This window comes from Perca flavescens, chromosome 4 (assembly GCF_004354835.1).
Source record: "Perca flavescens isolate YP-PL-M2 chromosome 4, PFLA_1.0, whole genome shotgun sequence".
Lineage (NCBI taxonomy): Eukaryota > Metazoa > Chordata > Actinopteri > Perciformes > Percidae > Perca > Perca flavescens.
The window spans coordinates 33414466-33441298 of NC_041334.1; the positions used below are offsets into that span (position 1 = coordinate 33414466).

The 26833-nt window shown below is 39.1% G+C and overlaps 1 protein-coding gene and 1 non-coding gene across 3 annotated transcripts in view; one reads left to right on the forward strand and one right to left on the reverse strand.

The window, feature by feature from the left end:
• The window catches only part of LOC114553915 (protein kinase C delta type), a 27587-nt gene extending 2223 nt beyond the window's left edge, over positions 1-25364 (forward strand). For both annotated transcript variants that reach the window (XM_028575371.1, XM_028575372.1), the window contains exons 2-17: positions 16705-16834; positions 17058-17330; positions 19202-19370; positions 20912-20943; positions 21043-21128; positions 21569-21698; positions 21805-21905; positions 22056-22140; positions 22351-22460; positions 23083-23256; positions 23489-23580; positions 23712-23774; positions 23931-24069; positions 24402-24590; positions 24759-24887; positions 25039-25364. In XM_028575371.1, coding sequence (XP_028431172.1) covers positions 16726-16834; positions 17058-17330; positions 19202-19370; positions 20912-20943; positions 21043-21128; positions 21569-21698; positions 21805-21905; positions 22056-22140; positions 22351-22460; positions 23083-23256; positions 23489-23580; positions 23712-23774; positions 23931-24069; positions 24402-24590; positions 24759-24887; positions 25039-25197 — 2040 coding nt within the window. In that variant the 5' untranslated portion in view covers positions 16705-16725 and the 3' untranslated portion in view covers positions 25198-25364. The remainder of the gene's footprint in view (positions 1-16704; positions 16835-17057; positions 17331-19201; positions 19371-20911; positions 20944-21042; positions 21129-21568; positions 21699-21804; positions 21906-22055; positions 22141-22350; positions 22461-23082; positions 23257-23488; positions 23581-23711; positions 23775-23930; positions 24070-24401; positions 24591-24758; positions 24888-25038) is intronic.
• Positions 17759-17830, reverse strand: trnae-cuc (transfer RNA glutamic acid (anticodon CUC)). The gene has a single exon. It is a non-coding gene; the product is annotated as a tRNA-Glu (tRNA).
• Positions 25365-26833: the final 1469 nt, after the last annotated feature.

The following is a 26833-nucleotide window of genomic DNA, read 5'->3' on the forward strand; positions in this document are numbered from 1 at the left end:
TCTTCGTAGGCGGTGTCTGACGATGCCGGTTGGGGATGTGATGAACAGAGGCAATAATAGTCACTTTAAAGATAAGGAATAGTTGACATTCCTCCAGTCTAGTTTATCTTTTTTCAGTGAGATATTTACAGATTTGAATCATAATTTCTTATTTTAAGTCAGAGTTGCACTGCTGTTTGTGATGGATCAACATTAAACACCAATGCAGTTGAGCAATTTGATTTATTTTATTAAAGATATAATATGTAATATTTCTGCACTAAAGCTTTACCTATGTCATATACATATATATATATATATATATAAATATATATAATTTCTTTTATTATTTAATTATTAATAAAAAAAAATTGTGTGTACTTACATTGTCCCACATGTTTTCAATAATGGTCAGCAGGAAGTAAGCCAGGCTTTGAAGCCAATTTAAAATAGGGCCCAAAGGGTGGAATTGCACCTGCCGTGTTAGTCAGGTAATACACACACACACACACACACACACACACACACACACACACACACACACACACACACACACACACACACACACACACACACACACACACACACACACACACACAGGCAGACACTCAAACAAACACAGGTGTTTGGTTCAAATTTGCTAAATCAGCACCGGGTGATGATAGTTTGGCTCATTACTTGCTCTTGGCCTCTTCTCTCTCTCTCTCTCCCTCTCTCTCTCCCTCTCTCTCCCTCTCTCTCTCTCTCTCTCTCTCTCTCTCTCTCTGTCCCACACACCCACTTCACATCATGCTATCCTGCATTTTGTCTGTCTTTACCAAGGCTTTGTGAACTGTGAGCGAGGCAGAAATGGACACCGCTCTTAATGCATCTGGATGAAAGACTCTCCCACACACACACACAGTGACAGGATTTATTCCATGCCTTTATAGCAGGTCTGAAACCGTGCCAAAGTGCTCAGTGATACTCAGTGACTCAGAAAGGGAGAGAAAATAGAGAAGAAAAAAGGTTATTGCGCCACAACACTGAAGTTTGTGTCCATGTGCACAGTGAACATCCAATTATTAGGCAGTTATTAACAGCTTGCGTTGACGTGGTCTTAGGTTAATTCAAAGCACAAAGGGAAATTATAACTGTCAGTAGCACTGGAATACATGAATCACAACAGTTATTCATCTGACTGACCTTGAACCAGCAACCTCAGCTCTGGTCTCCTTCTTCATCAATGGGGGGGGTCAGGACCGACCCCGAAGCTCAACGCCAGGCCAATACAAAACGTCGAATAAACTGGACGGGTCCCGGTGACCCGAAGGACAACACAAGGGTTAAGGAAAATTTGGATTGTGCAACAAGGCAGGCCTGCTCGGTTAGTTTTGGGAATGGTTGTAAACATTTACAAAGAATATGTTTACGGCATTTACTCTCTAACTGGGGCGTTTTGGGACCGATTGGTGGGGATTTGCTATGGACAAAGTACATACGGCGTTAAACTGGTAAGAGCAAAGGACGTTTAACCATGTATGCAGCTAATTTATATAGCTCAAGTTACTGTATTGTGTGAACAGTTAACTTCATTCAATATTGTGTGTGGCATTTTCTTTTGCGGGGTGCAAATGTTTGACCTAAACAAGTTGCTTCCCAAGACCATTTTAAAGAGCCACACTCTCTGGGTCCGGAACTTAGCACTTCACAAGATGATTGTGATTGGTTTAAAGAAATGCAAACAACCCCTGACCGTTTTTTCTCCTATCCATGAGTATATGCTCCTGTTGCCAGACCTTCCTCCGCAGAGCTGTGAAGATAGGTCTCTCAATGCAAGACTACTGTCTCCCCAGACAACAGCTGTAATATGTCTGTTGATATGACCTCTGTGAGTGTGTGTGGTTAGGGGGTGGGGTGTTAGACATTAACCTTGGTTAGAGAGAAAGGATGGCTTTGATTCTTTCAAGCCAGTCTCCACAGAAATTCATTGAAGGGTAACTACTGTTTTTTTTTCCAACCCTATTTTCCTGTGTATTTGTGTCTAAGTAACTGATGGGAAAAACAATCTTTGACATTGGTCCAGTATTAAGCAAGATCGCTGCAGTCGGCATCAATGTAACTGGCTACAATGTAAGTTAATAGGCCAATTGTGCAGCTTGTACGTTCACAGAAGTGCTCGTTTTGCCATTAACAGGCTCAGATTAATATTCTAAGTGTCTGACAACATTATGGAAAGGATTTCTAAGGAGGTCGACCTTTCTTTTAAAGAGTAAGATCCTTTTTTTAAACCTAAAAACATCTGCGAAATTGCGTTCGCTAAAGCCACCAGACTCCATATAAATAAACCATAATTTAATTTCATTCAAAGTTGACAGAAACAAAATAAAACTATGAAAAAGCCATTTTGGGTCGTCTTTCCACTTTTCCAACCATCACAACTCTAGTTTTGGTTGAAATAATCACATAGTTTACCGATTTACATGTGAAAATATGTTTGCTCTGTACACGATAAAAGTATTGTGTTTTTAAATGGAGTCTGTTCGGTTTAGCGCTTGCGACCTCAGAGCTGTTTCTGGTTAAACAGAACGGTCTTAAATAGGTTTTTAAAGGCCTATCTCTGTAAGGATCCTTTCTATAATGTTGCCAGATGCTAATAATAATCTAAGCCTTTCAGTTCAAATATAGCACTTTGAGTGGACCAAATTGACGATGCATATTTCCTAGGGGTGGTACGGTTCACAAAGCCCACGGTTCGGTTCGTATCACGGTTTTAGGGTCACGGTTTTCGGTTCAGTACGGTTCTTGTTATTTTTTCTTTTAATCTTTAACACTCCAGAATATACTTCAGCATATAGTTACAATTAGCATATTGAATGCATGTTGCACAAAACATGCACACAGTGGCAGTTCTATATTGTTTTATTTCATCATAGGTAACATGAAATCCAAAATGTTCCCACACACCGGACTATAAACGACGCTGGCGCATCCTCCAGCTCTGGGCAGCCTCTCTCCCACCTGACATCTCTGCAGGTGACGTGGCGTGACCTGCAGCGGCACCCCTCTCCACTTGAGGAGCGCTCGGCTCGGTGTCTCTCAAAATCTGACGAAAATCTTTTAAACTGACCTTTGTCGATCTGAAATGAAGACAGATTCAGCAACTGCACGGCCTATTTCTCGCTAAAAATGTTTTCAGAAACATGTTTCGGTGAACTATTTTAGTACAATATGAGATTGTATTCTGAACGAGCCGCCATGACAGTCTGTTTTGAAATTAGGGACCAGCCAGACCCATGTGACGCAATCGTCCAATCAGCTGCCATGGGTTGCGTTTGTCACGCCCATCCGGCTCGTCATTTCCAGTAAGTGTTTTAACATAGGTGTTGAAAGTGGGCACTACGGCAGTAAGAGGTTAGTGCACATTAACCGTGTACTGACGAACCGTGCGGTACGCACATGCTCCGAACCGAGACTAGAGAACCGAGACCAATAGAGACTAGCGTACCACCCCTAATATTTGCCCCATAGGGTTACATTGCAGCCCGATCTGTGGCTGCCGGTTACAGCGTTCACGCTTAATACTGGACCAATTTCAAAGCTTGTTGTGCTTATCAGTCACTTACACACAAAAACAAAGGAAAAAAGGTTGAAAGAAACGGTAGTTACCCTTTTAAAGTGTGTGTGTGTGTGTGTGTGTGTGCTTATGTGCTTTCAAGGCAGTTTTAATATCGTAATAATGCATGCCACCATGCCTCAGTGAAAGACTTTTGGATTAATAAGCCCTAATATTCACAGAATAGAACTTTTTACGGCAGACATGTTGACATGTCATAGTAGGAAAAGCACAGGTGTATTCAAAACCATTAATGATGCATTCCACTTAGGAGAGGCCCTGGTATTAAACCATTAATGATGGCTGCATTCCACTTTGGAGAGGTCCTGGTATTAAACCATTAATCATGGCTGCATTCCACTTAGGAGAGGTCCTGGTATTGTGCATGCTGACTCACTGAAATATCTTACTGGGACACTTGATGGAATTGAGCCATCGTTAAGGTTATCAATGTCAGCTGTGCTTTTCCTGCTATGACAAGTCAAAATGTCTGCTGTGAAAAAGGTCCATTTGGGTGTTAGAAAACCTCTGAAGAATGGTACATTTTGAGGTTTGTTCAGACTTGATAGAGGTACAGTATGTACTATCTAGGGCTGTGCTCAATTGAAGAAATTCTTAAGTCGACTAACACTCGTTCAATCGTATCGATTAGTTGATTTAATCGGCAGATCTGTAAATCTGAGTTTCTCCGCAACGAGTCATGCAAAAGCACCAATTTAATTATTGTGTTTACCAGAGATGTGCTCATACGTTTCTTGGAAATAAGTCATTCAGCATGGAAAAAGCGTAAAACGTGACTAATCGACTAAAGAAATCTAAGTTGACTAAGACCAAAACGACCGATTAGTCTACTAATCGACTAAGAGGGAGCAGCCCTAGTACTAACTCGGTGTGCTTTCTAGTTTATGTATGTGAAGCTAGAAAACCAATGTTCCATCAGACAACTGCAATCAACCGTGCTATCACTGTTAGGAACAAACCTTTTCCATGATTACGGTTTCATTTCCAATGTGGAGGGATTGTTTTTCTTTGAGCTGCCATAAAGAGCAGTTAATGATGCAATAGATGTTTACACACAGAGCTTCAGGTGCGAGTGTGGCCTGGCTGACTCTCACCATGCTGGTTCAGGTACATTATAAATGTGTGGAGCGTGTTTGTTCAGCTCTAATTTGCCAGGTCATTGCCTGGCCCAGCTCCATCCAGCCAGGCTCTTCTGGGTCTCTTCATTCAGACTTGCACGCCACCTTTCTTTCTCTGACATTGTGTGTTGACAGCACAGTCTCTTGAAGTAACCGTAAAAGGAACACAAAGTGGTAGGACAAAGAAACCAAAGTTTGTGTACATCTTAAACGTGTGATCAAAGGTGTTTTGATCACGGGGTGCAAGCACAGGGTGCATTTTCTTTCTTCACATTGTATGTTGTTTGCATGACTGAAATTGTCAGAACAGGTTGATCTGTTACCTGCGTCATACTTTTTATCTTCTAGCTTTATTTAGCATCCTGTCAGGCTAGTTTTAGACATGTTGACATGTCACAGTAGAACATTAATAGGTGTAACTGACAACATTAATAGTGGCTGCTAGGGGTGTGCAAAAAAATCTATTCACATTCGTATCGCAATTTAAAATTGATTCATAGAATTCTTATATGTATTATAATTTTTTTTTTTATTGCATGTCTACTGCAATCACATGGGAAAAGTAACTACATACTGTGAATTGTTTTTTTTGTTTTTTTTTTAATCGAGAATTGTTTTTTTGAATCAAAAATCGATATCAAATCGATAAAAAAATTTTGCTTCCTGATCCCCGAACTTGCGGATCGGCCGATACCGAGTACGGATCCGATACCAGTGTGTCATATATTTTATTATGTTTTAACAATTGTATACCAATATCACTGTATGGATGTGATATTAATTCTATCTTTGTTGTCGGTCTGGCTCAGGTTAAACTCTTTGTAAAACATGAACAAATACAAACAATGAATGGCGTAGAACTTTCTTTTATTCTCCAGTTTGACAGTCAGTTATAACGGAAAAAGAAAATAAATAAACTACCTTAACGTAGATTTTCTTTAGGGCTTTATTACGTGGTATCGGATTGGTGCTTAAACTCCAGTACCGATACCAGCGTTTTAGGCAATATCGGAGCCGATACTGATACTGGTATCAGACCATCTCTAATTTGATGACACTTACTGTAACTGAGTCGTCATTATTGCTATTTGTTACACCTGTGTGTTTCCTGCTATGACACGTCAAAATGTTTGCTGTGAAAAAGGTACATGTTGCCTTTAGTCCTGAAAGTCTTCTACAGTACATATAAACTAAATGGTTACCTTGGTAGGCCAACATGTTTAATGTTCTGCTGGATTGTCCTAAAATTGAGGGACTGTGTATAGTATAAAAAAGGTTTTAAAAGCTTCTAAGTTCTACACTGTTCATCCATAATGGATTTACATCCATAATGGGTGAACAGTGTAGCCGCAACACATGCTCCTTTTGATGTAAACAAACCTTCCTTGTAATTATTTGGCAAAGGGTAGCCTATTTGGGGTAAGGGTTAACTGTTCATCAATGCTGTCAAACATTAACAATGTTGAAAAATGTATTTTTGAACAAGACTGAATCCCTTTCTGTACTGCAGGCAGCTCTAAGGCTGACAAATAAGAATAATTTCCATATAGGGATTATTACTCTATATCAATAATGTAATCTCTCTCATTGATCTGTGGATTTCCAATTCAACTCTGCTAGTAGCAGAATTCAAGATGGTGTAGGAAGGAAGGGCATTCGGTTGTTGTTGCTCTCTGTGTAATTGAATCCATCCTCGTTCATTCCTGCCAACTAAAGGTTGACATACAAAAGCTCCCCAACCTGCTAGACCTGCTTGCTTGATCACTTCTTCCACTGAATGACATCTCTAATAATCTTTGACGTGTTCCTTGCTGGGCATGACTTTGATGCTGTATTGTAGACAGTCACGCATCTGTCTCCAGTATTGTGTTGTAATGCATGCAATGTAATGGAATATTGGTTTCACGTTGTTACAACTAAAGGTTATTTTCCTGGTTGAATATTAATCTACTTATTTTATACTAGATTCTATGATCAGAAAAAAAGAAAGGATTTCAGAAAATAGGGCTGGCTGTGTGATATGGATAAAAACCTCTGTCCTGATAAAGGCAAGGTCTCGAGAATGATAATTGATGATAGCATGTTTTCTGGTAATTCAATAAATAAATACTCTACATGAAATAACCATATAGTAAAGCCTATTTTTATACTCTTGTGAATTAAATACTTGACAAATGAAAAGTAGTAGTAGAGTATTTTCTATTATTATTCTAGTATTTTATAAAGAATTTTAGTATAAAATGAACATAATGCCGTCCTGCATATATAGCCGTAACACAGTTCAGCCACTTGTTGATGCTGATTGGTAAGTGAAGGACTGATTACGATCAGAGATCCTGCTTGACGGCATTTTGAAGCAGAACCAGAATGTCAGAGTGAATATTTTGGCGTGGTCTTTAAAACATTAGCAAACCTCTTTATAGTATGTGTATTAACATTCACATTCGTATCGCAATTTAAAATTGATTCATAGAATTCTTATATGTATTATAATTTTTTTTTTTATTGCATGTCTACTGCAATCACATGGGAAAAGTAACTACATACTGTGAATTGTTTTTTTTGTTTTTTTTTTAATCGAGAATTGTTTTTTGAATCAAAAATCGATATCAAATCGATAAAAAAATTTTGCTTCCTGATCCCCGAACTTGCGGATCGGCCGATACCGAGTACGGATCCGATACCAGTGTGTCATATATTTTATTATGTTTTAACAATTGTATACCAATATCACTGTATGGATGTGATATTAATTCTATCTTTGTTGTCGGTCTGGCTCAGGTTAAACTCTTTGTAAAACATGAACAAATACAAACAATGAATGGCGTAGAACTTTCTTTTATTCTCCAGTTTGACAGTCAGTTATAACGGAAAAAGAAAATAAATAAACTACCTTAACGTAGATTTTCTTTAGGGCTTTATTACGTGGTATCGGATTGGTGCTTAAACTCCAGTACCGATACCAGCGTTTTAGGCAATATCGGAGCCGATACTGATACTGGTATCAGACCATCTCTAATTTGATGACACTTTATGGAGCTAAATCGGGGCCAAATGTTTTGTTCATTCAAAAAAAATATATATAGTTGAAAAAATAAAGCTTGAAATTGAAAATTTAAGTTTTGGTCAAAACTTGGAAAAAATAAAACCATGTATTTGAACTAAAAATAAGTGTACCAATTTTTCTTTCGGTTTGAATAAAATATAGATTAAATTCTGGAATTATTTTGAATAAATTATAAATTTTCATTTTTCACTTTTATATTTGTTTTCAGTTCCACATTTCATGTTTTCAGATTCAAAAGTTATTTTTTTTACGGCTTCAAAATCTTTTTTTACGGCTTCAAATCTTTTTTTTTCGGTTTCAGATCTGTTTTTCACTTTCAGATATTTTTTTTTCGGTTTGAGACTTTTGGCCCTGATTTGGCGTGGGGGGCGTGGCTTTATGAGTGACAGCCTATCAAAGAAGGCAGAAGACTCCTCTTTCATGTTGACTTCAGGGAATGGTGTTACTGTGAGAACTATGACTGAATGCTTTCTATCCACTATATACATGTGATTTTTACTTAAACTGATGCCAGTGACAAAGTTCCATTTAAAAAAATGTTTTGGACAACAAATGGTACCAATTACATTATAAGAGCAATAAACTGTGCCAGATTGTGCAGTTCAGCAGGAACAATGACTTCTCCCACTTCCATGTATGACTTATAGCACCACAGTATTCACTGGCACCAGCCCACAGGTAGGACATGTGAAAGATATTAGCATTTTTGAATAGATACTTTTGCGACGTTATCCCCTCAGTGGCATTTTTTTTTTTGTGATTAACACATAAAAGGAAAATAGGTGGACAGCTGGACAAAGCTGGCAATCAAGCATCGCTAGCACTAAAGTTAGCATTAACTAACGTTAGCTTCACACTAGCTGGTGTTTTTACACTAATTTCAGTGTCCAGCTCAAGTTTTTTTACTTTAACGTGTATTGGTCTTTGTTAACCTCGGTTTGTCAGAATGACCATAACTTGACACTGGCTGCAGTGAAGAAGGTCTCCTTTTATAGAGTAGACAAATATGACTTTACATTAATGCTCTGGCCTGATAAATTACGTTTTACACTATAACGTTACATGTAACAGCATGACAGTTATGCCTTACAAAATATGCCAAGTGGGCAAACTTTGAAGGCTTCTACCACAGCCTAACTTAAGTATCAGAATACACTAACTTGTCTTTTTGTATTTGTATGTCTTACTGTCTGTTTTCTGGACCGTGTGTGTCCGTAATAAAAGCTTTGATTGATTGATTGATTAACAAAGCGGACCAGGACAAGTTATGTTGTTTAAACGAACCATGAAAAGGTAACACTAGCAATGTTAGTTATCTATAATGTTTTACATTATATGTAGACCATTTACATTTTTATATTATATGTTTTATATATTGTACGGCTGCAGGCAGCCACTGTCGAGTTATGGTCATTCTGACAAACAGAGGTTAACAAAGACCACTACACGTTAAAGTCAAAAACTTGAGCTGGACACTAAAATTGGTGTAAAAACACCAGCTAGTGTGAAGCTAACGTTAGTTAATGCTAACTTTTGTGCTAGCGATGCTTCATTTCCAGCTGTCCACCTATTTTCCCTTTATGTGTTAATGCCACTGCGGGATAATGTCCCAAAGTATCTATTCAAAAGGATAATATCTTTCACATGTCTTACCTGTGGGCTGCGCCAGCAGGTTGCCTTGGCGGAGCGGACGCTATGCTGACTGCCGAGTGAATACTGTGGTGCTACATTCAATGTCATACATGGAAGTGGGAGAAGTCATTGTTCCTGCCGAACTGCACAATCAGTTTATTGCTCTTATAGTGTAATTGGTACCATGTGTTGTCCAATACAATTTTTTAAATGGAACTTTGTCACTTGCATCAGTTTATTAAGTAAACATCACATGTATATAGTGGATAGAAAGCATTCAGTCATAGTTCTCACAGTAACACCATTTCCTGAAGTCAACATGACGGAGGAGTCTTCTGCCTTCGTTGTTAGGCTGTCACTCATAATACCACGCCCCTGAGTTGAAGCCACGCCCCCACGCAAAATCAGGGCCAAAAGTCTGAAACCGAAAAAAAAAATTATCTAAAAGTGAAAAACAGATCTGAAAACTAAAAAAAAAAAAAAGATTTGAAACGAAAAAAAAAAAAGATTTGAAGGCGTAAAAAAAAATAAGTTTTGAATCTGAAAACATGAAATGTGGAACTGAAAACAAATATTAAAGTGAAAAATGAAAATTTATAATTTATTCAAAATAATTCCAGAATTTAATCTATATTTTATTCAAACTGAAAGAAAAATTGGTACACTTATTTTAAGTTTGAATACATGGTTTTATTTTTTCCAAGTTTTGACCAAAACTTAAATTTTCAATTTCAAGCTTTATTTTTTCAACTATATATATTTTTTTCAAATGAACAAAACATTTGGCCCTGATTTAGCTCCATAACACTTACTGTAACTGAGTCGTCATTATTGCTATTTGTTACACCTGTGTGTTTCCTGCTATGACACGTCAAAATGTTTGCTGTGAAAAAGGTACATGTTGCCTTTAGTCCTGAAAGTCTTCTACAGTACATATAAACTAAATGGTTACCTTGGTAGGCCAACATGTTTAATGTTCTGCTGGATTGTCCTAAAATTGAGGGACTGTGTATAGTATAAAAAAGGTTTTAAAAGCTTCTAAGTTCTACACTGTTCATCCATAATGGATTTACATCCATAATGGGTGAACAGTGTAGCCGCAACACATGCTCCTTTTGATGTAAACAAACCTTCCTTGTAATTATTTGGCAAAGGGTAGCCTATTTGGGGTAAGGGTTAACTGTTCATCAATGCTGTCAAACATTAACAATGTTGAAAAATGTATTTTTGAACAAGACTGAATCCCTTTCTGTACTGCAGGCAGCTCTAAGGCTGACAAATGAGAATAATTTCCATATAGGGATTATTACTCTATATCAATAATATAATCTCTCTCATTGATCTGTGGATTTCCAATTCAACTCTGCTAGTAGCAGAATTCAAGATGGTGTAGGAAGGAAGGGCATTCGGTTGTTGTTGCTCTCTGTGTAATTGAATCCATCCTCGTTCATTCCTGCCAACTAAAGGTTGACATACAAAAGCTCCCCAACCTGCTAGACCTGCTTGCTTGATCACTTCTTCCACTGAATGACATCTCTAATAATCTTTGACGTGTTCCTTGCTGGGCATGACTTTGATGCTGTATTGTAGACAGTCACGCATCTGTCTCCAGTATTGTGTTGTAATGCATGCAATGTAATGGAATATTGGTTTCACGTTGTTACAACTAAAGGTTATTTTCCTGGTTGAATATTAATCTACTTATTTTATACTAGATTCTATGATCAGAAAAAAAGAAAGGATTTCAGAAAATAGGGCTGGCTGTGTGATATGGATAAAAACCTCTGTCCTGATAAAGGCAAGGTCTCGAGAATGATAATTGATGATAGCATGTTTTCTGGTAATTCAATAAATAAATACTCTACATGAAATAACCATATAGTAAAGCCTATTTTTATACTCTTGTGAATTAAATACTTGACAAATGAAAAGTAGTAGTAGAGTATTTTCTATTATTATTCTAGTATTTTATAAAGAATTTTAGTATAAAATGAACATAATGCCGTCCTGCATATATAGCCGTAACACAGTTCAGCCACTTGTTGATGCTGATTGGTAAGTGAAGGACTGATTACGATCAGAGATCCTGCTTGACGGCATTTTGAAGCAGAACCAGAATGTCAGAGTGAATATTTTGGCGTGGTCTTTAAAACATTAGCAAACCTCTTTATAGTATGTGTATTAACCGGGAGAGCCTAACCTGTCAGCTGTGTTGTCAGTTCCCGAGAGAACAAAGGAAGCGTCTCAGAGCTTGCCGTAAAGCAGTATCTCGGCCGTACGATGTGTATGACGTCATTGACATTTTAAAAGGCTTTTTAGAACAAAAAAGCCACTTTTAAAAAAAATTGAACAACCAGCAGTGTGTATTTTCTTAGCCTCCCCTTTCAAATGCAACATTCAAATTACAAGACAAAAAATGATATCCTGAGAAAAGTGGATTTTGAGGGGTATAGCTCCATAGAGTCCCATTCATTCTGCACTCACCTGTGAGCGCCCCCTATATGGCATTGCAACCAGTTCAGAAGCCGGAAGTATCGAGAGAGTGGAACTTCTTCCCTTATTAGAAAATCTTTGGTATAAATCGGGATAGAAGGTTTTGGCCATATTGCCCAGCCCTAATACTTCCTAAAACTTCTCAGTGCTGATATGATGGGTGACAGGGATTTTGAGTCAAGGGGTTTATAATTACATGTTGTAGTTACTTACATCTTGGTGTTGTCATATTTTTGCTATTTCTGTACATACTGTACCTTCTTCCTGTTAGTGTATAGTTTATAAATAAAGTTGAACAAATTTAACCCATACACTACAGGCAGGCGGTTTACTGGTACTTGACAGTCCTTCCAGTCGAGGCGAAAAGCTGAAGACTTAACTTTAGAGTAGCTAAAAAGCTCCTTAAGGCCGCACACATAAACAATATCCATCTTGCTGGAAGTCGACTTCATTGTGGCTGGACCTAGTAAAGGCAAATCTGGTTGTCTATCATGTCCACATGCCCTGCCTTCCAGTGTGGTGTCTGTCTTTTTTTCTATCCCTCCCTTTTGCTCTTTCCTCTACACACATCTTCCCCAATTGCATGTGCTCATTTTTTCCACTCTCTCTAGGGAAACAAGGCTCTTTTCTACTAGCAATGCCTGTGTACATAAAAAGTATGTCTTAGTATGTATTTCACATCTGACATAACTTTCCTTTAATATTGTTTTTGTATGTGTGTGGGTGTCTGTATGTATGTATGTATGTGAGCTTGCATGGGCAGTATTATGAGAACTCTAATAGTTTCTCAACCCTCCTCACCCAGAAACAGCCGCTTGTTTAGGAGTCTTTAGATTCCTGACAGGCTCGCAGGGTCAGTCAAAGCCTTCAGCAGCAGCAACAGAGATGTGTCGTTCTCCTGAAAATGCACAATATCCAAAATATAATTGGCTAAGAGATGTAGGGATGTAGTAGCCTGGTCTTACCAGACTCTGGTACATTCCATTTGTACAGCGAGCCTGGCCACTCTCCATTGACAAGTGTTAACTTCCTTGAAGGCGGGTACTCTGTTGAAGTTTAAAATTATTGGATCTGCCCAGAGCCACTCTGGATCTGCCATCGCTAACATTTGGTCCTGACTTCGGCTTAGCATCGCTAGCGTTAGCTTTAGCCAACTCCTTCACCACTAACAGAGCTAGCTGGAAAATCAAACTTTTCCCGAAGGAGGGCCACAACATCATGGCCACAAACAAAACTCAGAAAAGATTGTTCTTGCTTGGGCTTTAACTTCTGGATATTCAGTAGCGTTGCCACAACGGACCGAATGGCTTCGCTCGCATCTTTCTCCGCGGCCATTACTGAACTACAACTCAAACTAGCGCGCAACGTCATCGTTCTCAGCCACTCTCTCTGTTCGCTGATTGGACAGGTAAAGATTGGCCGGAGAAAACCCGTGAATATGCCGCAAACCCAGACGACGTACTGAAGGAAAATGAAAATTGAGTGGAAGTATGTAGGAGGGCGGAGCCAGGCTAGGAATGTAGCCTAGCTAACATGCATTGCGTATTACCATATATTTTTCCCAATACAATCAATCTACACGACTAGGTGCTTTTTATGAATCCATATTATTATGAAAGTCTTTAATTACGAATTTTTTTACATTTAATACTGTATGTAGCCTATGTATGCCTTTTATTTTGTATACTAATCATCTTGTAACTTGTCTGCTTTTTTTAATGTGCTTTGTTTTTTATAAAGACATTGTTTTAAAGTGAAAACAATGTATTCACTTAATCTTAGTGATAGCATGGTCCTCTTTGGTGTTGGTCCTATTTTCCTATTTTTTTTATTTTGTATCGTCCTTCTTGACACCAATTAAACCTGGGCAGAGATTTGTGATTTTGGAAAAATACAGGGTGGTATGATGGCTCTGTGGTAAGCTCTGTCGCAACAGAACACAAAGGTCCTTGTTTGAATCAACTGGCTGAAGGCCTTTTTGTGTGGAGATGTTGGAGCATGTACTGTGTTTCTTTCAGGTGCTTCAGTTTCCTCAAAGTCATTGAATTAGAAAATGATCTGTCTGTAGTTGATGTATGTTGATTTCACTAGCTAACATTTGGAAATGCGTGTGCGTTTCTTCTCAACAACCAGCGGTTACTAATTTACCGTCAGTCACTCGCAAAAATATAAGTCAAAGACTTTGTTCACATGCCATTCTGGTAGCCAGTTAACTTTAAATTAAATTTGACTGTTGACATGTCTTCACCTATTTGCTGGCTACTGAGTAACCTCTGACTTTTGGAGCAGTTGGGGGTTAAGAGGCTTGCTCGGACACAGTCATACCTGAGACCTGCTCGGTGTGGGTACTGTAACCTCTTGTACTGCTAAGTAGCTCCACATAGCGATTTAAAATAAAAAAAAAAGCTGAGAATTAGAATCCAGATTTCCAGTTCCAAAACCTTTTAGCTGCAATAGGAAAATTCGTAAGAACCTAATGCTTTCTCTCTCTATAATTCAGCATTTCGAGTGTCACTTAGTTCAAAATTGGCTCTATTCTACCGTTTTAGGCTGGGCAGCATACATGTACATATATCACAGCCACACCAGTTCAGTCAGGACCTGAGCATGACATTCAGCAATGTAAAAAGGAAAACAAACAAAACTTGTCACATTATGAATGAATAATTATAAAAGCAGACACAGGGAGTCTACGGTACATTCCTGTCCAGGAGTTTAATGTTCATATGCATACTCACTTAAGAGAAGGAGATTTATCTGTGCATTTTGCTTTTAGGAACTACTGTAATGAAATGTCATTTCATAGAGAACCTAAATATCATTTTGTAGTAAAATGAGAGGCCTTAAATCAGTGCCATATCTCTGAAATGACTATTAAGCCAAGATTATGGTAATTGTGCAAGAGACTAAATAAAGCTACAAGAAATCAAGGAACTTAAAAGCTCACACAAAGTGCTGTGTGGAGGAATTCTGTGGGATTTTATTGCTGCTTTGGGAATTAGGATGTAGGCCCTCTGGGGCTCTAGTGCGTGATGTTACGTAGCTTATGTGTAACTCTTTGGTGTGGAACAACCACAATAACATGAAAGGTTCAGTGTTTGTACAGTTCCTTCAGGTACAGATCTAACATGCGGCTTGACTGGCTGCCCCCTGCATTTACAAAATGTCACAGTTTATAATCTGTTATAACACAGCCCCTTGAACTGAAATGGAACTAGTTTCTACTATTGTTTTCACGGTAAGACAGTTTAGTATTTAAGACTGATTTACTGAACACTGTGTCCCATAGCTGTGGGAAAAGTGTTTGTCCTTCTGGCACCTTATAGTTTGCTCTGTGGTGTCATACTGATAATGACTGCTTCTTCAAAAAAAAAAAAATCTTTAAACTGACTGTATCTTACATGATACTTTGGGATCATTAGATATGATAAATGTTATTAAGCACTATTTGGTTGCTGTCATTTTGCCTGCCACAGAGATATGACTAAATAGGGTTTTTCTTGTGAAGAAAAAATAGGCAGTGCTGCACTAGGTCAAGAAACAAAATAAGTGTGCATGTTTGTCACACCATTTCCATACATAATTACATATTTGTGGAAGATATTCATTAACACTTTATACTGCTTTATACAGAGACTCCGCCACACTACTTTATAATTATTGTGATGTATTGAAGGGATCAGGTCAGTCTGGCAGATTAAGAATGACCCTGGTAAAACTGTTGCTTAAACCCCACAAGAAGCAGGAAGAGGAAGTGTAGAAAACTCTTGGAAAGTAGTGCTGTACAAATCTGTCAGTGGAGCAATTCAGCTTAAGTGAAGCAAGCGGGTGGACACTTGCAAGCTGTGGTTTGTTTCAGTTTCATACTTTTGATCGTACTCTAGATTGTCTCAGAAACATCCATAGCAGTTATAGATACAAAAGCTGGAATTCTTTTTTGCAAAGACGTTAGTCCGAAATACAGAAAACCCTGATACCTGAACAGTGAGGTCCAACAAAATAGAGCAATATAATGGAGAGCATTTTGGCCAACCATTCAGTTAACAACGGTCCCTAGAGCTTCAGCCTATACCTCTGTACCAACAGAAAAAGGAAATACTCAAATCTAACTAAAAACAGGACTTTTCTTACGATGTAGTACTACAAAAGTCCTTTAAAGAATGGACACAGAACTAAATGTATACAGCCGACCAAGTAGAGACACTTGGTATTGAGAATAAGGAATAGACAACCAGGATTTAATTTGTGTTGCAAAGAATTCCCACAGTAAACAATGTGAAAACAGCACAGCAAAGAGACTTCACTGCAGAAGTTTTTCCCTGTTTGTCTTTTTCCCCCAACACTGGGACTATCTTTTTGTCTTGGAAATGTGATCGTTTTGATTTTCTCTTTCTCTCTGTTTATACCAAACTGTGCACATGAGAGCAGGATAAGGGAATGATACACTCTTCTTTTTCTTTGGCCCTCATTACTGGCAGTTAGTTTTCAAAGTTAGGTCGTGAGTTGAAACTTCTACTTCCTCTGTAGTTCTGATGACACTGTTAGCCACAGGCTCTCTTCCTTCTTGTTTTAAGTGCAGAACTTAAGCAATCCAAGTACAAGATGAATAAGTAGGCATGCATGCATGCGTGTGTGGGTTTGTGCGTGCGTGTTAAGTCAATTTTTTTATATGGCCCGAAATCACAAATATGCCTCAAGAGGCTTTACAATTTGTTCAGCCAATGACACCCTCTGTCCTTTGACCCTACTGTGTGTTTGTGTGAGATGTTCTAACTGTGAGTCTATGTCTTTGTTTTTAGAGGCTTAGGTGAGTGGTCACCATGGCACCCTTCCTGCGTATCACCTTCAATGCTTATGACATTGGCGTTCTGCCTCCTCTGTCTGATCCTCCCATCTGCGCCATCAAGATGAAGGAGTCTGTCAACACAGGTATGTACACACACACATAGACACACACATATATGCAGTCATCATTTTATCTAGATAGGGGAGTGGCGCAGTTAGTAAGGAGACCAGACTTTTTATAATGTCTTAACATCCACCATCTGCTGGGCTCAAAAATCCACCACTAAACTCTCTACCAACTCCAGGCACTAGTCACTCCTTTGCTCTGCATTGTGTTCCCAATAATGATCCAAATCTTCTTTAACAGAGCGAGGAAAGACCTTGGTCCAGAGGAAGCCCACCATGTATCCAGCCTGGAAGTCCACTTTTGATGCTCACATTTACGAGGGACGTGTCATAGAAGTGGTCCTCATGCAGAGCGCTGAGGAGCCATTGGCCAAGGCCACAGTGGGAGTGTCTGTACTGGCAGAACGCTGTAAGAAGTCCAAGACCAGCAACCGTGCTGAGTTCTGGTTGGACATGCATCCTTCAGGGAAGGTCCAGATGGCTGTACAGTTCTTCCTGGAGGACACTGATGCAGGTAAAACTGCTGCATCTTAATGTCCCTGCCTGGAAATCTGGTTTTAAACCTTTGGTATTTTTTTTTTTTTGTCATATCCATGACACTAAATAAAAAAAAAAAAAATTTTTAGATATTATTTGTTAAGAGTTTATCACTCAAAAGTATAATCTGCATTATCAGGACCGTGTGTGTGTGGTTGGATCAGAATAACAACCGAACCTAACAATCGATAAATCGGCCTAGCAAATTAAACAAGCAACCCCACAAATGTCATCCCATTTAGATTTAAATATAGCTAAATCCTGATTGGAAATATGTGACATCACATTACCTTTTTCTAACTGAGCCCAATCCAGTTCAAACTAGTAAGAACAGCACAGATGGTCATTGTAGGAACCCATCACTCAGTGAAGTGTAAACATGTTTACATGGCCTATAAAACAGCGTTCCCTGACCGGGAATCGAACCCGGGCCGCGGCGGTGAGAGCGCCGAATCCTAACCACTAGACCACCAGGGACTGGTGAAGTGTATGAAAGAAGATAGTTAGCTGCCCATAGCTGAGGAAATATCCCCTGCCCCCTCTATTTTCCTCTCCTTCAGTGTGGATGTAATGCCCTCTACTGGCGGAAAGGATTCCTCATCTGGTGTGTGCATCTGTGTTCTTTGCACTTTCTACACACAAAAATTAAACGTTCGTTATTGTGGACTAAAAGAAGGAAGTTTGTCAGCTGACTACAGCATTGGCAATATAGCCAATGCATTGTAACGATCCTCCAAGGCCATGTAGGAATTTAGCCTCAGGGCTGGCGATACTTTGAATAAGTAGCTAAGATACTGAACACAACAATGAATATATATTTATATGGCATAGCACATGTAACAAGAAGTGTTAATGTCAATTTGTCTTGATACAGTGTACAAATGTGTTTATTTGGACTAGGGTTAAACAAGTACATACAGTATATTAGGCCTATATTGATATTTATGATAAGAAAACATTCTTATTTTTTATGTTATGCTTTTTGTTATGTGTTTCAAAGAAGAGTTTCAGATCTTAATGGTCTGTCCTGTCAGGAATAAAGGGGAAACATTGAGTCATTGGGTATGACAAGGACACTTAAAGATATTGAATAGCAGCACAACTGATCCACCATTGGTAACTTCAAAATCCTATTACTATCATTATCTGCTTTCAAAAACAGCAGAATTTAAGCAGAGCTGTACTGGCGGTTAGTACTATATGTACAGCTGTTGGCTCACCACCCCAGACAGGGAACCCAGTCTATGGTAGTCACTTCTGTCTGCCAACATGGAGTGGGATCGAGTGAGATTAACAAACTGGTTCTGTTCAGGGGGAATTTCTGTGTGGGAGTAGCACAGTCAGGGGTTCACTGTTCAGGGTTGGAGAGGGTCATGAGAGGGTGTGTCTGCTCGTTATGAAAGTGCTCCATACTCCATCAGCTCCCTCCTACAAACTCTACAGGTTTCCTGAAAAGCAGCCCGGAGTATTTTTAGGCATGTGTGAACAGCCCTCAACTTTGTCTGCCTCCCCTGTCTATCTTCTTTCCCTTGGCCTCTCTCCCACTCCCACTCTCTTGGCTCAACTCACTGAAGCGCTGTCCAAACATAAACATCTGTCAGTAGAATGGCAGAGAGGAAATTAGTTTATCTCGCCCACCTCATCACTCTTCCCACTTTTCCCTGTCTATCAATTGTCTCTTTAAGGCTACTCCTTTTTTGAACTGCCCCCTAAAACCATTTTTCTTTTTCTTTGGAAATCAATAAAAGTTTATTTGGATAGTACTGCACTTTAAAGCTGCTTGACAGACACATTTTGAATAGAATAGAAATACAGTAGTCTGATTTGTATATTGATCTCTCCACTCAGCGTCGTGTCAGCCATCAGTGAAGGTTTCTCCTGAGGATGGAGTCACGACCCTCAACAGGAGGAGAGGAGCTTTTAAGCAGCCCAAGGTTCACTTTATCAAGAACCATGAGTTCACCGCCACCTTCTTCGGCACGCCCACTTTCTGCTCTGTCTGCAGAGAGTTCGTCTGGTGAGATGCCAATCTGCCCTTGGTTACATAACAGCTGTCACTATTATGTTTTTGTAAGATGGTTAGCACATCAATTACTTGTTTTACTTTGACCCTTTAATATGTTTTGAGTATCTGCTGCATTCCAGGGAGAAATATTAGTAATTGCCAATGCTACTCTGTCTGGGCATGACTTATCCAGAAGCAGCTATTATTATTATTATTATTATTATTATTATTATTATTATTATTATTATTATTATTATTATTAATATTATTATCAGCATTGTGTTTTTATTAAGATGCCACTGACACAGCTTTGATAATTCCAGACCATTTATGCTGTAACCCACTGTATGTTCTTTGCGTACCAAATGAGACAAAAACATCAGTTGTCCAATAAGCAAGGTCCAGCCCCCCATGGGTGCTTAATAAAAGACCAATTAGTAGCGGTTCTAGGTTTTCTAAATGGAGCAGTCTGGGAACATGTAATGGTAACATCAACAGTAGGACTGCTTTTGTAGGAATGAGTCACTGTCTGGGGAAATCCCACAAAGCTGCCATGTTATGTTCCAACTATGTCAGCAGCACTAACATGGGAGCCTCCTCCTCCTATTGCCCAAACTCCAGTATTGTCTATTAGGGATCGGCTGATACTGTTTTTTTTTTTTTTTAGGACCAATACTGATTATTAGTAGTTAATGAAACTGACAAACGATATTTGGAACTGATATGCATTTACAGTGAAAAGGTAAATCTTTAAGTCAAAATTAAGATTTTGGAATGTTACAAACTCCAACACAAAACTGTTTAAATGCTTTAAGCAAAAATTTAATAAATTAGAATACCCAGTAAACGATAGTAAGTCAGATAGTGTAGTGGGCGGGACTTTAAATCAGACTTAGTGGTGAGTGAAACCAAAGCAAAGGGACAGACTCAGAGCTGTAGCCAAAGTAGCACACTTTTTAATGAATTAACTTTATTGGTTATCAGGCATATAAAATGCTGAAACAGATAATCTGCAAACTGCCAAAAAAACGGGCCGATTATTGGTCTGTCCCTATTGTCTATCCACTTTAGAGACAGCCAGGAGGAAATCTAATGTTTTCTTTAGTAGGTGCATAAGTGTGTGATTCTGTGGTCAAGTTTCAATCTTATGATTGAACATGTGAAAGATATTTTCCAGTTATGCTGATAACAAATTAAAGCCATGAGTCATTGAGCTGTCAACTCTAGTAGCAGGTCTTGCATGCTTTTCACATGCTTGTTTTTGTACTTGCATAATACTTTGGAGGGGTTTGCGGACAGTACAGATATAGTTTGGTACAGTAGCTGTTGCATAAAGAAAACAGTAAATGTTTGCTTTACTGCTGCAAAGTATCTGCATGCCAGCTACAGTGTATCACTGTCATAACCACAATCCTAGTGTTGACAATCATCCTGGATATATTGCTCTAATATCGGCAGTCATATTATTCTTAGTTATGACTGAGGAAAATCCTTTGTTTTGCTTCATCTCACCCATTACAGGGATTTAATGACATTCCTTTTCTCCCATACAGGGGCCTGAACAAGCAAGGTTACAAGTGCAGACGTAAGTGTCTCATTAACTGGTCTCTGCATTTTTATCACATACAGTATTTATCCTTTTGTATTCTTTACAGTTAACACAGTATTTATTTATTTTACCCAGAATGCAATGCGGCAATCCACAAGAAATGTATCGACAAAATCATCGGCAGGTGCACTGGGTCAGCGACCAACAGTCGTGAAACTGTGGTAAGCAAAGTTAATGTTCTCCAACATCAGTGCCAAACCTCACCTCAGATCTGATACTGATGATGAACTGAATACATTTTTATTACTTTCCCCAGCTATAGTTCAATAATGACTTCTCTCCAGCTTTACTTTATGGCATGTGACTTATGCACTTGTAGGAAGTAGTCCATTAATCGTTAATTTGGTCAATATATTTTTACTTACTCAAAACAATGTAAATCATGAGTCAATTCTTCAGTACAACTTAATACACATTTAACTTTACACACAACATTGATATAAGTTTCCATATTTAAGTATTGGCTGTGGAACTTCATTTAGATTTTTACTTGCGTCTCAAAAGCAACTAAAACTGGCAAAACATATAGTCCCACATTATTCTATTTTAATTATCATATGGCAGCTTTCTGTGGGTTTAATGGATCTCTCTGTCTTTTTAGTTCCAGAAAGAGCGCTTCAAGATTGATATGCCGCATCGCTTCAAACAACATAACTATAAGAGCCCCACTTTCTGTGACCACTGTGGCAGTCTGCTCTGGGGTCTCTACAAACAGGGCCTTAAATGTGAAGGTAAGGTCTGCCTTTCTCCTGCCTCCTTCCATACCGCTGACATTTTTCTCTTTCATTGTATTCCCTTTTTTTCACTTGACCAATCTAATTTCACACCTCTGACCAGACTGTGCCATGAACGTACACAGTTACTGTCAGAAGAAAGTGGCCAATCTGTGTGGAATTAACCAGAAACTACTGGCAGAGGCTCTGTCTCAAATCAGCCAGGTTTGTACTTTAACAAACTGTAATGTTTATTTTAGTTTATGTAGACTGTGTGTACATTTTATGCCTGTCAGTGTTAAAATAAATAAAGAAGAAAGTTATTGTCGATGTACAATGTCAAGAATATTTTAGCAAACTTTTTTTTATCCCTAGAAATCTATGAAGAAGTCTGATGACTCCAATAAAGCAGATATTGGGATCTATCAAGAAATCAGTAATGCAACAGCAGACCCTAGTGGTAAGATCTTTGTAGTGCACACCATAGTACAGAGTTGTTTGATTTAAATCAAGCTTTATCATTAAAGGTAAAATAGAAACAGTAATGTTGCTGATAGTCTGTTTAACTTTATTCACGTTCTCAAATCGTAACTCTTTGAATGAGTTTGCATGTATCTTTGCATTCAGGTTTCCATATGTATTTACTCTGTGTGTAAATGTGTATTTATAGCAGATGAGGGCGTGAGCCCAACCCCAGCTGCAGCTACAGTTCCCCAGGTACGCCTCAGCATGAACCACCTGGTATTCCACAAGGTGCTGGGAAAAGGCAGCTTTGGCAAGGTAGGCCCTACGGTCCCCATCTTTAAATCCTTTTCCAAATTTAGCATGAAATGATCATCATCAAGAGGAAGATTCTTATCATGCTATCATGTCTTAGTAATCACCATCCTTTCCTTAAACCATATTTTATTTATTTTATTTTATAATAAATTAATTACCACCTCATCTGTAGTTTACTTCATTTTTGATAAACTAGGTTTACTAGATCAATACAACCACTCACTGACTGTTACTGTACAATGTTCCCTCACATCGATGTTAGAGTGGGAGATGGTTTTCAGATGAGAAGCGAGCCTAATTATTCATCCATCACTATAGATGCCAGGCAACATTTGACAAAGACATGACCCACCCAAATCAAGTACAACCTGTTTGAGAAAAACAGAAGCAGGGGATTGAATGTTCATTTATTATCCAATGTAGCCTGGTGGCAGTGCATTTCAGTGAGATCAAACATCTAGTGTCCTCCCGGAGGTACATTGAGATTAAGCATGTAGGAACACCGAAACAAAGGGAGATATAAATAACCTTGTTTTGATTTGATTTTGCTATGATTGCACTCCATGAAACTGATGTGAGCACACTGATGAAGTACTCACTCTAAGTGGCTTTGACACCCCAGGTGCTGCTGGCAGAGCTGAAAGGGCAGGGCCAGTACTTTGCTGTGAAGGTTCTGAAGAAGGATGTCGTTCTCATGGAAGACGATGTGGAGTGCACCATGGTGGAGAAGAGAGTCTTGGCCCTCGCCTGGGAGAACCCCTTCCTCACACACCTCTACTCCACATTCCAGTCTAGAGTAAGGATACATATCCTGCACATTTCTACTAGTAAAACATATAAAAGCATGTTATCTGTTAGGGAATCAACCCGGGCAGCAGCGATAAGAGTGACAATTCCCAGTTGTTGATAAAGACCCACACTCCTAGTCCCCTCTTATCTGAATCCCTTCTCTCACACACACACACACACACACTGCATGTCTCATTTGTCTGCGACAGTGAGCTGACAATAATGTGTCGTTTGCACAGGAGCACCTCTTCTTTGTAATGGAGTACCTGAATGGAGGCGACTTGATGTTCCACATCCAAGACAAAGGCCGCTTCGATCTCAACAGAGCCACGTAAGTACACTGGGACACCACTTAAAGAACTATGAGTAATACAGCAACTGCCATTTTCCACAATGGAGGATATGTAACTTGAACCAGTAAATAATGTGTTTAATGGTTGTTTTGCACATTTCAATCTTCAGATTCTATGCTGCTGAGATAATCGTAGGACTGCAGTTCCTCCACTCAAAAGGAGTTGTCTACAGGTAAGATCCCTCTGTACTGGTGTCTGCAATCTCTATATTTAACCTGTTACTTCCATTGAGGATTGAACTGAATGTCTTTTTGGATTTTCTACTACAGTACTTCAGACAGAATATACTGTAGTGGAACTGGTTGTACATTCCTGTGTCTTTCCTCAGAGACCTGAAGCTGGACAACGTGATGCTGGACAAGGACGGACACATAAAGATAGCAGACTTTGGCATGTGCAAAGAGCGTATGTTTGGGGACGCCAGAGCCACCACATTTTGTGGGACACCAGACTATATCGCACCAGAGGTAAGCTTCAGGGCCTGACTGATGTCACATTTCATACCACCACTTTACCATAGAAATCCTTAAAACCTATTAATTCTGCAATTTTGTTTAGAATATACTGTATATCTATATTTATAGATATATATAATTATTAATGTGAAGCCCCTTACTCACCTTGACATTCATCTCTTCATTCATTTAGTTTATAGCCTCCTAGTCTTCATTTAGAAGGCATGACAGGCTCTACATATGTTTACTTGGCTTCTGCAATCCTGGTGAACAGCATAGTGCTTCCATCTAGACAGTGTGTGTCCTTGTTCTCCTTACAAACTCGAAACTTTCTCTCATCTCAGATCCTGCTAGGACAGAAGTACACCTTCTCAGTGGACTGGTGGTCTTTTGGTGTGCTGGTGTACGAGATGCTGATCGGTCAGTCACCTTTCCAAGGTGACGATGAGGATGAGCTGTTTGAGTCCATCAGGCACGACACCCCTCACTACCCTCGGTGGTTAACCAAGGAGGCCAAGAACCTAATTGAACTGGTACCTAACAGGATACATATGTTACTGGCACACTCTGTCCCACATAGGCAGAGAATTGATTTCACTGCAGACATTCCTCCATATCACAACATAGTATTATAGGGAGTTGTTTTGTGTTCTTTCTGTAATACAACATGTCTGTCTCCTTTCTCTCCATCATTATTCCAGTTGTTTGAGCGAGAGCCCAGTCGCAGGTTGGGTGTGGTGGGAGACGTCCGTGCCCATCCATTCTTCAAAACCATCAACTGGACAGTACTGGAGAAAAGAGAACTGGACCCTCCTTTTAAGCCCAAAGTGGTATGAGCCTATCTTTTTTTTTTCCTGAACAATATATGTAGGTCCTAAAATCCATTTTGTGTAAATAGGATTGCGTGCATCCAGGATACCGATTACTTACCTGTGCTTCGTTGCATTAACCTAACCGAAATCCCTGAACTGCCACCCACAGAAATCCCCCAGTGACTGCAGCAACTTTGACCGAGAGTTCCTGAGCGAGAAGCCGCGGCTCTCCCACGCCGACAAGAACCTCATTGATTCCATGGACCAGGCAGCATTCGCTGGCTTTTCCTTCATCAACCCCAAACTGGAAAACATGATAAGCAAATGAAAAAAGAAAATGGCTTCTCTGGAAACACACACTTAGCCCAGCATTTTGAAATAGCTCTTATCATGTTCCTTTTATCTTCATATGGTCTAAGTTCAACTGAATGGATAACAAGAACCTAAAAAGATTTGGCTGTGACTTCTTCAGTTCCTCTATCAGAGGATGAGGGACAAAAGGAAACCAGGAAACCATAATCTTGTCTCAGATATCAAACTGTATAGGTGTGTAAAATAATATAAAGCTCCAGGAAAGTAAGGGACATTCTTATGAAACAATGGTTACTATAATCAATGCTGGGAGGGGGGGGTACTCAATGATGCTTTATATCTTTTCTTTAATTTTGTCATTATTGTGTTGACACTTTGAATCTATACGAATCATCAAATGTACTGTACTGAAAATTTTAATTCATGTGCACAAGCATGACATCCTTATTTAGTTATAAAAAAATATACACACCCAAGTCAAGAGCGTTCTGTGCTACACACTGTATTCCCTCTCACCCTGTGTGCTTTACCTACTATATGCCTCATACAGCCCCCTACCTGTGTGTGTGTGTGTGTGTGTGTGTGTGACCATGTGCATACAAACGTGTGGGTATGTGCAGGTATTTTTTAGATGCCAATTGTGCCACTGTAGTTGGGAACATCATCAGTTGTTGAATGAGTCGTTCTGGCATCATAGAAATAACCGTACTATAAAGTTGGGGGGGAATTTAAATCCCTCTGAATTGAAATAATGTTATTGCAGAACTGAATAGTTTCCTTCATCGCTGACTAAACTGTCTTGAGAAATTGGAGGACATCCCAAAATCTCACATATTCCAAAAGTGTTAATCTGTTTAAATTCAGCGCAGGATTTTTACATGGCATGTCTAGTAAGTCTTTTGTGTGCCACTGGTGTCAGACATCTTTCTGTACATCAACAGAAGCATAGTGCAAAGCAATTGTTCCACACATTAATTTTCTGGGCTGTCACAACGGTATGGTACTATACCTGTACATCTATTTTTGTTGAAGGATGTGTGTGTGTGTGTGTGTGTGTGAGAGAGAGAGAGAGAGAGAGACGGTCATTATACTGTAAGCATTGGGCCTCTTGAAATGTGTTACTTGAATGTAGGAGTTTTAACATGAAAATAATAGTGCTATGTATGGAAAATTAATATGTACATTACAATGAGCTGCCTGTGAGTTATGGGTGTACTTTTTTAATCTCTTCATCTTTTACATCTGATTATGAATAAATACATTGTAAATTCATGAATCCCTGTAAGCCAATGTCACTTGATTACATTTTGAATTATTTTTACACGTGTTGGAGATTTGCATATCACAAGGCTTCATATGTTGAAGCTCTTACAAAAACAATAATCCTATTGTAAAGACTGACATACCATAGAAATTCCATTCCTCTCTGTTATACTGCTGTTATGGTGTGGTCCTCTGGCCACTGCTGGTTACCAGTAAGTGTTTGCTGTATTTTATGGGGCCTATTGGACACTGGCATAGTTTCTGCAGTACCTCACCTCCGAAAATGTGAAGTCCTTTGGAAGGGCACCAAAACATGTTCAGGAGCCAAAGGGATTAAGTCAGTATGAGAGCAAGACCTGTAGGCTTTATTGCCATCTAGCGGTCAGGTG